This window comes from Anser brachyrhynchus (genome assembly GCF_964034855.1).
Source record: "Anser brachyrhynchus genome assembly, chromosome: 3".
Lineage (NCBI taxonomy): Eukaryota > Metazoa > Chordata > Aves > Anseriformes > Anatidae > Anser > Anser brachyrhynchus.
Window position 1 is genome coordinate 59454502 of NC_137696.1, and position 16873 is coordinate 59471374.

At 39.3% G+C, this 16873-nt stretch overlaps 1 protein-coding gene across 2 annotated transcripts in view; it reads left to right on the top strand.

Moving 5' to 3' along the window:
* The window catches only part of TIAM2 (TIAM Rac1 associated GEF 2), a 138027-nt gene that overhangs the window by 66237 nt on the left and 54917 nt on the right, over window positions 1-16873 (top strand). The window contains exons 7-10 of one of the 2 annotated variants that reach the window (XM_080585238.1): window positions 6259-6444; window positions 7613-7759; window positions 11489-11551; window positions 16354-16521. In XM_080585238.1, coding sequence (XP_080441364.1) covers window positions 6259-6444; window positions 7613-7759; window positions 11489-11551; window positions 16354-16521 — 564 coding nt within the window. The remainder of the gene's footprint in view (window positions 1-6258; window positions 6445-7612; window positions 7760-11488; window positions 11552-16353; window positions 16522-16873) is intronic. The other variant, XM_080585239.1, reaches the window with a different exon arrangement.

A 16873-nucleotide genomic window follows, 5' to 3' on the forward strand; every position in this document is an offset into this window, starting at 1 on the left:
AACAAAATAGTACACATTAAGTCAAAAACAGGGCTGTCTGTGCCTGTAGAACTGTTTTTAATGGGATGGAAAATCAGCCTCACAGTGAGGGCACTGCAGCTCTGGGTGTATTTCTTTACGTACTTGGTACATAAGCCTATTCTATTGTCTCATTTTAGTACAATAATATGAATAATGGTTGCTTGAAAGCATTCTGGGCTTTTCTCTTCAAATTTTAATATATTGGTATAATCATGTTTTCCAAGCTATTTGGAGTTTTCTGGAGTTTTCTGATGTGATTCATATTTTCTGTGTGCATGATACTTAACTTACTTATCAGATGGGTTATGAACAGAGGTATTTACTTGCAGGCACTGAAATGATGAGGCATTAATGAGAAGAACAGGCATATGGTTGGAGATGATTTTTATGGAAGATTTGTATGTGTCCTGCAACCAAAAGTAGTTTATCTGTTACTATAAAAAGCAAAATAAAGAGATCTGCAAGGTGATGTTCTGTTTGCTCTGGATAGTCATTAGATCCATTGGTACCTTTCTTCTTTTCCCTGTGGTGGTTTTTGGCCTTTTACACAGGACATGACCCCATTACATTTTGTTTAAAATGTACCTATTTCTCTTTCCTCTCACTAATAAGCACAGGAAGACGACTGGAATAGTTTCAGGAATTTTAGTCTACAGGCTTCCCTCAGAAGACCAAGTTGCATGTCTTCATTTTCTACAAAACATCTTATGAAATATTGTCCAACATTAGGTGAAAACTCACAATAACAACTCAAAGAGAATCTTTTCAGGGAACTTTACTAGCACTTGCCAGTTTTGCCACATACAAATTCAAATTTAATTGCAATATATAGTTAGTTTTCTTTTTTTCATACCCTCCTAAACTGAAAAACATGATCTAAGCTTGTTATATCACATCTTCAGTATGGGTGGTCTTTGAACTGGATAGAGCAGAGCTCTGCTTTCTGAGAGATTCAGTTCTTTTCGGGTGTTACACTTCAGTGTGGGATGGTTCCTCTCTACATTATTAGTAAAATCCTTCTCTTTTGGTAGTAGCCTGTCACTAAGGAATGAAGTGAATAGGCAGCCAGGAAAGTTAAGGAAGATCATCTCCTTTCTCCTCACTGTTGTAATTACTGTTTGGCAGATGACTGAATTTCCATCTTTGTTTCAGGAAGGTTTGTATAATGAATAAACTATTACTGAATGTAGAATTGCATAGCAGTGGCTTGTAGGATGAAGTTGGTGCAGGAGTGTGTGCAGGAAGATCTCGTCTTCTGTTTTTTGGGGAGGGGCAGCTGGATAATAACAATCAGTGGCTTTCTGAATTACATCCCTGGCTATAGACATGCATGTAGTACTGCCAGTTTCAGTCAGATTATTGACAAGAATATAAATTAGGTAGATGCAGGTGAACTTTTGTGCTAACAGTGGTATTGGGAATAGGTTTTCTTCTCTCCATTTTGGTTAGAAATCATGACAATTCTGACCATCCAAAACAATCAGGAAGATGACATTTAAACAACCAACCAAAACAACAACAACAACAACAAAAAAAAAAACATAAAACTATCATCATGTTATTGCAAGAAATTTTAACTGTTTCTTAAGTCAGTAGGCAGAATGAAAAATAAAGGAGCACATCATTGTTGTTTCGCTGTATTATGTTCTATTTTTATTTCTTTGAGCTTAAAGTAATAACAGTATCTCTGTAGTATCCTTTAAAGTAATGGAATTTCTGGGAGAGTGATATTTTTACTTCTCTGAGTTCTCTTTAGGAAGTAATGACAATAAAACTCTTTTCCCTGTCCCCAGATGCTGAGTGACTCATTTATCCAGATGGGTGCAATATGAATTGTGTCTGAGAACCGGGGACTGGAATGCAAAGAGTTTGGTGTTGTTTGTAATGTGGTTAAAAAGCTGTTCATATAAAACAGCAGCAGAAGTTTCTTTTAAATCCACAGAGTTCCCTACATCAGCTCGCGGAGACACTTTCAATCTGGACAGAAGATGTGTAGGGGAAAAATCTGCATTTCTTGTTTCTAAAGATAGTGAATTATGTCAGTGAGGAGCTCATGTTTCTGTACAGTGTAAGAACTGCTGCTAAATCAAATCAGTTTAAAAGGCTTACACACTGAGAGAACACCCTCCTCCCTCTGTGTCTTTTCTTGTATGCTACCTTAAATAAATGCAAAGTGGAGAACTGGTTTTGTTGTCAGGTGAGCTGTCCAGGAGGCAACTTCCTTCCTTCCTCCCATTCCTTGAAGTATTCCTATTTGAGTTGATATGGTGTCATTTCTGGCACAACTTTCGGCTATTCATATTCTGGTTTGGGTTTTATTACATTGGTCTCTCTTTGTGGATTTGAAAGAGAGAGAGTCCTTCCCCATTCCCAAAGGATGCTGTTTGCACTGTAGGATAGGATGGGCAAGGAGCCCGAAACTGTTAGATAGGAACTGTTCTTCCCTGTCCACTTTTTATGATCTCCTAAGCAGTACTTGATGGATCCCTGTGTCATGTGCTGGAACCTCCTGGCCTGAGCTCCCTTTTCTGAATATATCCCTTTGGCTTTCCCAAGCTCCCAATTTAGAGTTTACATGGAGCAAACCTGGCAGAGTTATTGAATGAACAGAAACCCCCTTTAGCTCACCTGTTCGCATGATTTAAAATGTAATTAATTTACAATTGTTTCACTAGCCTGGAGGAGAATTTACTGTTTATAATCTGAAAAAGATCATTACTGCTATAAGGACTGCCAAAAGTAAGTTAACCCTTAAGATCTCCTGCCTGGTCTAAATCTCTGTTGCCAACATTAGCCCTTTCACTTAGCGATCCCCACATAATTGCTGTCTTGTCCCTGCATCAGGCTTCTTTGCCTTAGTTTCTCCCGATGGCCCAAACTAAATCATCCATGGCCCTAACTCTTCGGGCTTCCCGCATTTTACTACTTTCTACCCTTCTGCCATAGTCTCCTTTTTCTCTCCACTTTACAGGGATCCTATTAGCCTTGAGAGATTTATTTGGGTGGCCTCTCCTTGTCTTTCTCAAGTGCTCTCTCATGCTGCCACTAAACCCAGACATCCTTGCAACAAAACTTACCTGTTCTGAGGATGCCATCTTGCCATTTGCTTCACCTCCTTTAATGCTTTTCCTAGAAGTCTCTACATAGTTTTTTCAACTGTGATTGAAACTGGGTTAGAGGGAGAAGGGCTTTGGATGCCCTGGATACTCAAGCCTGCAGTGCAGGCAAGCAGTAATAACTGAGTAGGTCACACTGGGTGCGGTTTCATGTATGCTTGTTTGTTTTGGCGCGCCTCACTTCAGGCCATTATCTCTTATCTCTTTGCGGACTCACTTCGTACTGCTGTTAGCCTCTGTCACCCATTCCCACTCTCACTGCTGTCTGCTGCATCCACTTTTTCCCATTTGCTTTAGAAGAGATTTCAAAAGGTCTGTCTTGTCTGTGCACAATGAAGCTAAGTCCTTGAGCCGTCTTTCGGGCAGTCCTCCCACGTGGGTCAGAGATTTTCCTGACACAATAGCAGAATGAGGATTGCAGCATCTAATCTGCAGGCTGTAAATTAACTTCATGGACCAGGTCATACTGCACTTTGAAGTTGTTGCTTTTTTATTTGTGAGCTTCCCCCATTTAGTTTTCAAGAATATAAATCTTTAGGAAGAATTATCATAGTTTAAAAGGCTTATACAAATAGCAGCTGGTATTGGTTCGTGGTCTCCAATTGGTTCCAGACGTCCCTGGTTTTGATAAGACTGCAAGACAATCCCAGAAATTCCCTGCCTACAGCTTTTGCTAATGCCATTAAATGTAACATCGTGATTACCGATGCTTTTGGAGCTGATTAACTAGCATCCTGCATGACTGATAAACACTGTAATTTAATTATTTCTTCTGAATGTCCTTATGTTGTACCTCACTCCCCCTTCTTAGATTGTCTTTATTTGAATGTACAACTGAGTAGAAATGTGTAATCAGGATCTTGAAGAAAGCCTCAGAAACACAAGAATGCCTGTGTTCAACTCGTGTTCAGTGGGAACAGGATGCTCCACTCCAGCAGCGCCCAGAACAAACCTTGCTCTGTTCCTGAGGTGTTCAAAATTGGCTTGGCTTTGTACCCGTGGAGATGTCATCCCAAAGGGAAAGACTTCACCTGAACTTGTAGCTTTTGGCTTTGTGAAAAGCTGGCAACCATGTTCTCATTCTAGCTGGGTGTCAACATGGTGAAAGAGCTAGGCACAAAGCCTCTTTCTGGAATCATCCCACATGTAAGGTACTAGCAAGCAGAAAAATACTGGGTGAAGAGTGTCTGAGAGAAAGAAAAAAAAAAAAAGCAAAGTAAAGGACAGGGATCAAATAAATCCAAGAAAAAATTATTGTTTTTGTTTTGTACATTTTTTTGTTTTTTACATTTACATTGTTTTGTATTGTACATTTTGAATGTCTGTAGTGAGAGATTAGAGGAGGCATCTTCATTGTGTGCATATCTCTGTCCTTTTTTCTCTGAATTTTTGTGAGTTGCTCTCGTTATAAGCTTTTGTAAATTCAATATTTTGCTTTTAACAATGGTTTCTTGAAAGATTTTTTTTGTTAGTGTACAGTAACTAGTAATTTCATATTTGCAGATGTATCCTCCCTGCCAAATAAGATCACTTCTTGCTTCCACAGGTTTAGCTAGCTATAACTGATGCTATAGTCTGTAAGGTCATGTGTAAGGAAGCCAGAATAGGTAACATCTCTGTCAGTTGTAGTACATGCCTTTAGCACCATTTTGTTAAAAGGGCAGTTCTTGCCCTTTCATTGCTCACTTCATCATTGTGGAAAGTAAGAGAAAGTAAGACACTTGTGTAATTTGTGGTATTTGTCAGCATTATAAGGAAACTGAACTGATTTTGCTTCTAGAGCCTGTAGGTCATATAGTTCACCTGATATTTTTATGGTTTTTATCAGTTTGTTTTCTAAGTCATAAAGCTGCTTGTCCTTGATTAATCTAAACTTAAGGTGATAATGTCCTGTACTCCCAGGGACAGGCAAGGCGTGTCGGTGAAAGGTATGAAGGCAATGGATGTTAGAAAAAGCGATAAACTTCCTCCACAACCCTAAACCACCTGTTTAACAACAAGCTTACAGTGATTTGAGCTGACATGTGAAGGAGAGCATTGTCAGGGAATTTTAACGATCTTCAGCTAATGAACATGAACTTAATGTACATTAACCTAATGTACATGCCTGTTCTGCCTTTTCATGTGTGAATATCTACTATATTAAACACAGCTGTGTTCTTGTTGGTACTATTTATCAATCTTATTCTATGTTGTACACTGTGCTGCAGATTTTAGCTGCAGCTACCAATTTGTAAACTGGGGAAATCAAAAGCAAAATCTGACTTCAGTGCAGCGTTTATGTGTTTGTGTAGGTGAGTGCGCATCTACACAAATACTTAAAATCTGTCATCCAAGTCTTGATTCAGAACTGTACTCAACTAGTATATATTTGAGTCTTTTCACTTTCTTAATTTTACCTTAAAATTAGATTAAGCCTGTCTGTTACATTTGCATCTCTCTGTGTTAAATATGTTTAAAAATTTCATGAAGAAGTATGTATACATTCTTGCTTTTGGTCCAGCAATTCGTATTGAGTATATATAACTCATTTTTGCAGTATGGCTGAGCATAAGCATGTCTTAACCTATTAGTCAGAAAAAGAGTCGTACACGCTCACATTGCCAGTATTGTCTCCTATTTACGGATAGAGAGGCCGTAGGAAGATGGTAAAGCCTGAGCAGAACCTATCAGCACAGCTACTTCACCTAGCGTAGTGAATTGTTGTAGCTATGCAGCCTTGCTTTCAGCCAGGCAGCTGTACAATCTAAGCTCATAAAAATGAAGGAAACAAAACTAATCTCCAAAAAGAAAAAGGAGGAAAAAAAAAAAAAGCCCTCATGAACCACAGGGTTATGTTTTTATGTAACTGCTTTTGTGGCTATCAAACTACCCGAAGTTCATGGTATGTTCATCTTGTCAGTATGCATTTAAGACCACCAGCTTTGTTTTATTTCAAGCCATCTTTTGGGTTGATGTAACACAATATGACTGAATGTGTTTTGGCAGGGAATAACTAATCTAATCCATATACCACCAGATGAAAGTAATTTACTATGGGTTTGTGGAAGAGCTCAGATTTTCAGTGCAGCCCACAAAGACATTTTTCCTCTTTTAATTGTCCCTTTTTATATCTAAACAGATCCAGCAATGGGAACAGAACTTGGAAAAATTTAATATGGACCTTTTCCGAATGCGATGTTACCTAGCCAGTTTGCAAGGTGGGGAGCTCCCAAACCCAAAGAGCCTTTTGGCTGCTGCCAGTCGTCCTTCAAAATTAGCACTGGGGAGGCTCGGAATTTTCTCTGTGTCATCCTTCCATGCGTTGGTAAGTCTGAATGCACTTCTTATGGGTGTGCTACACAAAGCCATCATTAATGTACTTACATGTGGAATTGTGCTAGGATAATTCGTGGGTGCACCCACATTCATTGTTCAGATGGCCTTGTTCTCATCCCACCCTTTCTGTCTCTTCCTTGACTGCAGAAAATGTTCTTACACAGAGACAGACTTTGAAACCATGAGGATATGGCCATGACTTTTTTTGGTCCCTAAGGAATCCAAAATCAGGCACTTTTGACTCATATCTAAAAATAAATAAATAAATGAAAGTAGATGTAAATGTAAAGAAGTCATAGTGTTGGAATTCTGTCACTGGGATTTTACCCCCTTTGAGTTAGGAGTTTAAAGTGTATAGGACCTAAGTAACTTATAGTGAAAAGAGCCTAACACTAAAATTTCCACAAGTGATTCTGGTCCCTCTGGGTTGAGCTGATCTTTTATGGAGGTCCCAGACCACCTAAAACGTTTTTCAGTTTTTAGAAGCAGTTTGATACCCTCCTGAACAGAAAGTGTTTTTAGAATAGGCTGAAATGTCATTTAAAAAAACTATGGCCTCTGTTTGCAAAGAATGAGGAAGCTCCTCAGCTACTGTAAGCTGTTGTCAACCTGTTGGCTTCAAGAGAACTACGACAATAGCAGGTTTGCCTCCGCTTTTTATCCTTTACAGGGCTGTGAGGCTGGTCCTTGCAGAGAGGGGTGGACCTTGTTTGCTGCAAGGAACAGTAGCCCTCAAAGTCTCATCAGAGAATTCGTTTCTCTCTACTGCTATTTTTAACTGTGTGTTTTGTGTCATTGCTTGTTAATAACACAATGGTATAGCACATTTATCTCCTATATTTGCCAGTTTAGAGTCTTTCTTCCTCTAGCAAGTTTATATCTGACTAATAGATTATCATTCTTCGAGTCTGTTCATTAACTTTTTCTGTTGTACAGAGCAATATTTTCTCAGTTCTTTCAATCTGTCTTCTTTTGCCCCATGACAAATAATTATGCTGTTATGCCATTTGAATACCAAAAGAAGTGTTGGTACGTAAAGTTTAATCATTGTCCTTGAGATAAGCTGAAGTAACTTTCATTTGATGTCTCAGTTTGAAATAACTAGGTCTTCTGCTCTTATGAAAGTGCTATAAGAAGGCCTGTCTGTGTTTAAATAGATCTGCTCCAGGGATGAAGCTGCTCTCAGGAAGCGTACCCTGTCTCTGTCGCAAAGAGTCCGTAATAAAAAGGGTTTATTTTCTTCACTGAAAGGACTGGACACACTGGCAAGAAAAGGAAAAGAAAAGCGACCTTCCATAACACAGGTAAATCTTACTTGCTGATGATTGGGGTACTGGAAGCAGAGAAGGGCTTGTTTCTTCTGGGGCTAATTCTGGCAGATGCTGTTGGTGCATGGGGAAGGAGACATCTGTCTATCAAACTTGCCTTTGCAATTTCAGTAGATTTGTGAAGAGGCATCAGTACATATCTATTTTTTGATTCCTTTGTGGTAAGCGTGGTTGGTAAATGAAAGCTTTTGACACAGTGGGTTAGTTTATTATCTGCAGTGCGAGACCATCAGGTTTGAATTCGTAAGAAAACTCGTCTTTTGGCCACATTGTAAACTGTTTGGAAGTAGGGTTTTGTTGGAGAGGGCTTGTATGCAAATCCTTAATACAGCATTGTGCTGACACATAACTAGGACTTTGAAGTACTATTGCAATTTAATACAGAAGAACACAGGTGAGTTTTCAAGGAAAAAGAGTGACTGGTCTGCGGATGGTGGCCTTGGAATCACCTCTACGAAGTAGCATGTTCCGCCTGGAAGTAGCCACAAGGCGAAGACTGCTTTCGTGCAAGGAGGCCAGTTTTCCAGTAGGTGCAGACAGCCGACGAATGAAGCTGTGCCAGTTTACTTAAGCTGAAGGCTTGGCACAGATGCGATGTGCTGGGGCAGGCAGGCCCCTGCGGGAAAGGCTGCACCACTGCCTCCAGCCAGGCTCACAGATGCCTCTCTGGAGGGCTGCATCGCTGCTAACACAACAGCATCTTGCAGGGTCCTCTTCTGTTTAAGAAACTAACAGCCTATGCATGCATTTAGTGTAAACCTCACACTTGTGGAATCTGTATTTCCTCAATAAAAACACAACTGAATGTGAAACAAAAGTTCACAGCCTTCCCCTTGGGGAAAATAAATAAATAAATAACAGCAGAGATGCTTCCTTGATGGTAAGGCAGAAGTTGTAGATGTGCACCCACGCTCAGAGCATTACTATTGTCGTTGGCCTTTGCCACGTCTGCTGTTAATACTGCAAAGCAGTATTTTGTGCTGTGTTCATCAGGTGACCTTGCTCCTGCTATTCCCTGAGTCTTGTATTTTGATTTTATTTGTAAAAAAAAAATCTATGATTGGCACTTGAAAATTGGCTGTTGTTGCACGTGGCATTCTGCTTGTGGAATATTTAAGCAAGCCTATCTGTGCTTGCATTGCAATAGACCCAGAGCTGATGCAACAGATTTACTGTTGCAAAATAACACGTCAGGATTTTCTTGTTTAGTGGTTTATATTTTTAATGGGTGAATATTTATCTACGTGTTGTGCTGGGTTGAAAAATCTTTGGGTGACTGCTAGGAATTTTAGTATATCAATCAAGATGTGTTTACATGGTGAAATTGAATAAGAATAGAAACTCAAGTCTGCCTTTTGAAAGAGGGAACTGAAGGAGGGATTTTCTCCAGGTGGTCCTTTTCATATGTTTTCCAGTGTACTCCCTGGCAAGGGAGGGTGGTCTGTGAGTCCTGCACCTCTATTTCTTTATTAATAACAGGCCTGGGGGAAGGGATGCTATGCCCCTTAGCTCTGCTCCCAGCTGGGCTGATACCTCTCACTGTCTTAACTGCGTGATACATCCTCCTGTATGCTTTATAGCCCGTGAAGGGGATTCTGTGGAGCTCAGGGACAGGGAATCTCATTTCCGCAGCAAGGAGAGGATGCTCCTGCTGCCCTGCCAGTGCTTTTCTGAGCACGGTGGAGGGAGCCCTGGCTGCAGGTGGAGGTGTCCCCAGCGTGTCCTCACCCTCTTTGTTCCAAAGCTTGCACCCAGCTGGCCCAAAAAAGTGTTCATTTTCATCCAAGAGCTCAGGTTCTTGTATTTATTATTTTTCTTTCTTTCTTTCTTAAACATCCTACAATAAAATTAAGGAAATGTAAATGCTGAGTGCTGCATATTAATAACACCGGGCTATGACTCAGCCATAAAAGTGAAGAATTTTTAAAAGCATGGATTAAAAACTGACCCATGAACCTGGAAGGTGGCAGAAAAGGGAGCCATGTCATTGCTCAGACTTGCGTGTATGCACATAATTGTATATTAAAATCAGAATGGGCCTGGGGCTGTCTTTCTTGTCATCTCTTTCAAATGATGGGAAACTGGGTTAAGCAGAAAAATGGAGATTGGTTCTCTCCTTATTGTGCTCCAAAGCCCGTTTCAAAAAATAGGTTAAAAATTTCTTGCTTTCATGGATTTAATTAAAGTTCATTTGACTACAGCTAGTATGTTTTTACCTACAGTACCCTAGCTTCAAAATTAGATGTTATGTTCTTGAACATCATTGTGCCAGAGAAGTTTTTACTTTTAACTTAATTGTATGTTGTTAATAATAATTTGGAAAAAAAATAAAAGGGGGAAAAAATGTGTTCAGAGCTTCTATGCTGGGAGGCTTTCATAAACATTATTGAAGTGTCTCAGTCTTTTAGAAATCAGTTAATAAAACTGAACTGTAGCAGATGGGGGATGTCTAGGCTCACATTATCCTCAGTTTCTTAAATGCTTATCTGCTTTTCTTCAATCTAAATGATAAACTATTTTGAGAAATCATAAACAATAAAATGCTTTGACTACATCTGTGGGTAAAGCAAGGAAAAGGAAGTTAAAAAGCGGTGCCTGTTATTCACATTGTCAAAAACTGCATTTCATATGAAATTTTAGAAATCCATTGCCTTGGATTATCCAAAAGGTTTCTGCTAGGAAAAAAAAAAAATTAAGTAGATTTAAGTTTGATATTGTCCTGATTTGTTGACTTCAGTAGACCAAAAATGCTATTTATATTTGCACTTTGGGATGGTAATGTTAGTACCTGCAAATCTCAAGCCGGTATGTAAGATGGATAGACCTATCTTTATGTTTATACAGCCCTTTTCACCAAAATATCTGATTGTATCCTTAGCTATTTATTGATTTATTTTTTTTTTAATTACATGAATAATCTTTCCACCTTTGTGAAATACTAAAAACTGCTAGTTATGGTATCTCTCCAGAAACTACTGACTTCTACACAGATGGAGAATGTAAGTTGCAGTTTCTGCTTTCATCAGTTACAGAGCAGGCACAATAGTCAGTTATTTTAATTCCTTGCTAGTACTGGTGCGGGTCAAGTATGCCTTTCAAGCTAAAGTTAGTTTGCCATGAATAGAGTCAAGCTAACTGCTCAGGTAGAAGAGCTGAAAAACTACAGGGTAAGAAGTTTTCTGAAAGTTCAACATTAATTTGATATAGTTCTTTTAAATCATTACGAGATTTGTAGCTATATCAAATGATATGCCAAAGGGTAAAACTGTATCTTGGAGCATAGTGGCATAGTGCATGATTTGAAGGTAAATGGCTTTAACATTATTGCTAAATAGTAGATAGGAAAAACAAACAAACAAAACAAACAAACAAAAACAACAACAAAACAAAACAAAAACAAAACAAAAAAAACAACAAGGAAACAAGCATGTGGATACTTTGATATATGTGTGAATATAAGTGTACATGTGGCCTGAATTTGAGAACTAACTTAAATTTTCTATATGGAGGGAGAATTCATTTCTTTAATACTAATTCTAGCCAGAATAAAGCCATCAGAAGTTCAAAACAATCCCTGGTGTTTAGGAAGTTGATATATTCATTTAGTTTTTGGTTTTAATTATTCAAAGAATTTGCCTAAAGCACATAAGAAATAAATTTTTTAATTTGTTTAATCCATTTATTTATCTGTATTATTTTTAATAGATTTTTGATTCAGCTGGAGGACATGGATTTGCTGGTGCCCAGAACTCAGCCAACTCTGCTGAGGTAAGATAAGCCTGTCCCTATTCTGCACCATCTGGTTTTCAAATTCCTGAATATGTTTCACTAAGCATATGATGAGACTGATTCAGAAACCCCACCGAGGTTCATAAAAGTACAGTTAGTGTTAGATGTCAGAATTATAATTCTGCTAATGACACCACTTTAACATAAGTTTCTGAAGATGCATGGTAGCTTTAAATAAATAAATAAACAAATAAAAATCCCATGAAACTTATTTATAGCACTAGTCCATACAGGTATACACTATCTGTAAGGTGGTGTCTAAGACAGAGAGAGATCTGGAAGTGAATCTGCTAGAAAATATCTTTCATAGCGTGGCAAAACCCATGCTGTGTTTTCTACTTTGCCAAGTTCAACAGAACCTTTATATTTTTAGTATTAAGGCAAATTAAGTCTAATTTAATCCTGTGGGGCATACCAGCAGAGAAGTGTGAGTTAATGTATAGCTAGATATTGCCCAAGTCAAGTAAGAGGAAGTGGCATCCCCTCAACTGCGTTGCCCAGTAAAATAGCTGCTGCTGATACCGTTCAGTGCCCACAGAAAGGCGCCTTGTGCAGGAGCAGAGCAGAGTGCCAGCACATCAGGCACCATCCCTCTTCGTTCCTGCAGCCTCCCTGAGGACAGCATTGTTGTCCCCTGGTCTAGAAGCAAAGCAGGATGCTCTGAAGTTCGTAATAACACATGTAGGACCACTAAGTGTTTTCTACCTACTGCAGAGTTTATATAGGTAGACTCCTCCTCCCTTAGTAGGCTTGTGCAGATAAGCTGCAAATAAAAGATTAAAATTAAATATTAGACACAGGGTTTCTGGACTTTGTTTTGTGTATAGTATAACTAGATTGCTTTAATTATAACACATACCAGACAAAAAGAGATGTTTGTCTTTCTACTTAACCTTCTGTCCCTTTTCCTCCTTTGTTTCCTGAGTCAGATATTCTCCAACGTAGTTTAAAACTTGGAAGAAGACTTAACAAAAAATAAAATAAATAAAAATAAAAACCATGCCACAGAACTATTCCTTTTCAGATGAATATGTATATACCAGTTCTTAGACAAAAAGTCAGAGTTTGCATTTAGAATGAAATATTGCTCTTGAAAATGATTAACTGTAGTGAACAGTTGTAATGAATCTCATGACAAAGGTTTGGACAAAGTTCGTCATTTCTCATAGTTTTATGTGTTGTTGTATTTTTTTATTTTTATTTTTTTTATATCACGTGCTGCAAGGTTTATTTTCCCATCAAGGATATTCATTTAGTGGCTACATAATGAATATATAATTATGCAGAAATGATACCACTGAGAGGCATCTCCAACTGACAGCAGCTAATCCTGTAATGCTGTTTTGCCTCCTGAAAGTATCTTCACTTTTTTGTGTGTCTTTTGAAGAAATATACCGAAACAAATGAATTCCCTTCATTATTTGACCACCCTGTTATTTCCCTGGGATGGGAAGGTATTTATACCAAATCGCCCCGCTCTTTTCCAAATAAATTTGGGATTTCTGGATGACATGGTCTCCTGTAGAGAACACTCACCAATTCCTCCAAAATGTACTGATGGCTGTGGTGTCAGATTGCCTCAGTTTCACGCCTCAGCAATAGCAAAGACAATTCATTCTTGTCAGGTCCTCTTAAACCATGGAACGTAAGGTCCCTCCTAAAACAGATGAGGCAAAACCTCTTGGGTGCAACTCGTGAAGGTTCCTCCCAGAGGGATGCTGTGCTGCTCCCTCGGTTTAGCACTGACCCCATTGGGGTTGATGGTGCCACCGTGGGTCGCGTGTCCTCTGGCACAGCTCGCTCTTCTTGAACCCTTCTGAGGAGATACAGACAGGTTTTGGAGGTGCCGCAGGGCAGGGAGAAAGATGTCTGCTTCCCTCAGTGTCGCTTCCCTTGTCTGGCAAGGGACAAGGTCTGATGTCTCGACCCAGCGTTTGCAACGGGGCTTATGTGTTATCCTAAGTTACTTTGCTGAATTCAGGCAGGGGCTCACTGCCCTGCTTCCTGGGTGGAGGGGGCTGGCGTGTGGTCAGCCTCGCTGCAGAGTTTGGAGAGGCCGTTTGCAGAGCTTAGCAGGGCTGTTTCAGGACTCAAAACCCACCTCAGTTTAGGTGCTGAAGTGGAGCTCTGGATCTCAACTTTATTTCTAGAAAAACATCATCTGAACTGTATTTCAAAACCCTTTTTTTTTTTTTTATGGGAATTAAATATAGTGTGGGCATTTTTAAGATCCTGACATTTTCATGAATCATCCGACAACTCAGAAGTGATTCATCATAACTCTGAAAACCGTTACTTTGGCGTTAGCCCATTTTCATTGGCTGATTTCAATAAAAAACACAAACAGGATCAAAACTTTTATAAAATGCTACCTGAGGAATGCAGTGAATTACAAACAGTGAAGTCTGCCAGGAAGGCTATATTTTCCCCGAAAAGGATGATAAAAACAGAGACAAATAGTGGGGGAAATTATGAAGTAACCTATTGGTCCTGCAGCAACCCTATGGCACAACGTGTGACAGTCTGCAAATCCTGGCGCATATTTCTGGAAAATTGGATGGGTTGTTTTAACTTTACGTGGCAATGAATGAATGAACTATTGTAGTATTAGTCACTGCAGGCATAACAGGAAAAAAAAATCTCTTTTCATGTCACATTTTCTGAGATGGAAAATGTGGATGAAGCAACAGTATCTTGACGGCAGTTAAGGAACATATTTTTGTTTAGTAACAGAGACAAGGCTTATGTTTGGGCACCAGTATGCATGGCAAAGAAAGGAAAGAGTCTTTGGGTGGAAGAACTTTGTCTTGTCTTAAAAGCTGCCAGAAGAAGGTGACTTTAAACTTATTTCTCATCACCTTCATCCTCTTTATTTTAATCCCTGGCAATAGTGTGATTTATTTCTGTTGAACAGATACGAAGAGCTACTATCGCAGGGCAATAAACCATTCTGGTAATTACAAATGTCTGAATTGCTGGGAGCATCTCCCTACCTAAGTCAACATGGCTTCAGCTTTCCCTGAAGGAAGCCCCTGGAGAATTCAGTCTGATCATTTCCATCTCAACTCTTGCAGCATGCATGCCTTGCCCTTTCTCATTCCTCCTACTTACACTGTGGAAGGAGGTCATCATTTATTACCAGGCACTTGATTTACTGCTTTCTGAGAGGACCACAGTTCTGCTGGAATTATCTTCTTCAACAATAACAGTTTTACAAGCAGGTTGGAACCACAGCCACCGAGGTGAAACTTCACCTGGTATAGATTTCATCGCTCCATTAATTGCAGTAGCATAACAGGATTGCTGTTATGCATAGTAGTTGCTCTATTTTAGTAGGATTCCATGGACCTATGTTAATCAATGTGTCATTTTTAGCTATTTAAAAAGGACAGTTGAGCAATCAGTATAAGATTCTTGCATGCTATTAGTGCATTAATATAATTCTGCCAAAACCAGCATTACTCTTGCATAAAATTATTCCTGTGGTTCGTTTGCAACCTGAATTTCTGCATTGTTTGGTAATTACATAAGTAGGACCGCTTACTACATCGTTTTTACAGCCACAATTGTTATTTAGAAAAACAAAATAATACTGGTCTCTTTGTTGCTACTGGTAGATTGTTGTCAATAACTTTGCTGCCTGCAGCAAGGGAAGCAGTCCCTGTGCAGTGATTTTGCTGGAGCTTTTAATTGCAGTGGACCACTGGCCTTGTGTCCCTGCAGAGTCAGGAGGAAGAATTGCATAATCAAGGGGCTTTGTGTAGGCAACAAAAACACTCCAACCCACAGCAACAGGGGAAAAGAACAAACCAACAAAGAAAAAGCAGTCGGGAAGTAGGCACTCCTGAGAACAGCTCAGGCTATCTTAAGATCTGTCTTGGGTCACAGTTCTGCTGCTTTACTGGGTTATTGTCGCTTTCCTTTGGCTGAAAGGGGGAATCCAGGGAGCCTCTCTATATAAACACCTTGATAGGGGCAGTGGAGTGACATGCTGAACAGGCAGACCCAAATAGAGAGGTGAAACTCCAAGTTCAGAACTGTTCTCAGTGTTTTTCTTCTCCTTGTGTGGCTTCTGAAACGTCTAGCCTGAAGTGTAGTGCAGAAGAAAGCGTGAAAATGAAGGGCGATAAAATGACAGGGATTTTAGTTAGGGTGGATATTGTATTTGATCAAGCTTGAGTGGCTTTTCAATGAATGTGAATGTGAGCCAGAATGGTAAACAAGCAAGTACTCTGCTACCTATCAAATAATATGATCTTAAACTGTAAATAGAATGAGAACATTTTATTCCTGCTTTAGTCCTTTATGTTATGGCAAGCTTTGCTCTACAGTGCTCTCTGCTGGAAGTTTGCTATATTATCATTTTCTGCTAAAATTACAGTAATTATGTGGTTTTTTTTTTTGTTCTTTTTCTTTTCACATTTGTTAATTAGATAAAATTGTAGTACTCAGTTCTTCTTAATAAAAGTTTCCCACTGCGGTATAATATCAGGTAGCTACATATTTTCACTTAGAGTTAAATCAACAAATAATATGAGATAAAGGCATAAAAGCCCATAATGGGAACTCAGTGGGAATGCAATCCATTCTCAAGAAAATTGAGTCATTGACAATGAATAAGAACAGGTAACAGAACTTTGTCCCTTGCTTACCATGGGAAAATGCACAGTACTGTGTCTGAAGATCTGGTGGTATATGTGCACTGCAAGCTATCAATGGAACTGTATATTTTTTATTTTAGCAACATCCTCATGTGTTGTACCTTTCTCCCTTGTTTCCAGCAGCAAGTTGATGAATTTTTGAACGTCTACTGCTCAGTGCCAGACAGCATCCAGAAGGAGGGTGCCTGGGAAACACAAACATATGTGCACTTCTGCGATGGCCAAGGAGTAGCATTAACCCTCAAGCCAGAACACAGGGTGGAAGATGTTCTTTCTCTGGCCTGCAAGGTATTAATTTTTCATGTACAATTGTACCTTGTTAATAGCTGTGGACTTCAGAAGGACCGTAATATATCTGAGGACTCCTTAATAGTGAACGAATAATAACAGTGTCTGCCTGTCCCTACATTAAGGCACATTTTGAGCGTTTGCACCATTTCCTTTAGCAGTATTATTTATGTATTGTAGCCAAGGTAGCAGGACTGTGGAAAGCTTTTCAAGAGGCATTGCTCAAGTCAGCGCACACTGAATCCTTAAGGAGTGGTGACAGTTTGCCAGGTAATCAGCCCCTGAGAGATCTCCATCCGTGTCCACTCTGAGTTGTCACTGCAGCAAACTGAGCTTTCTGTGCAAATTAGTC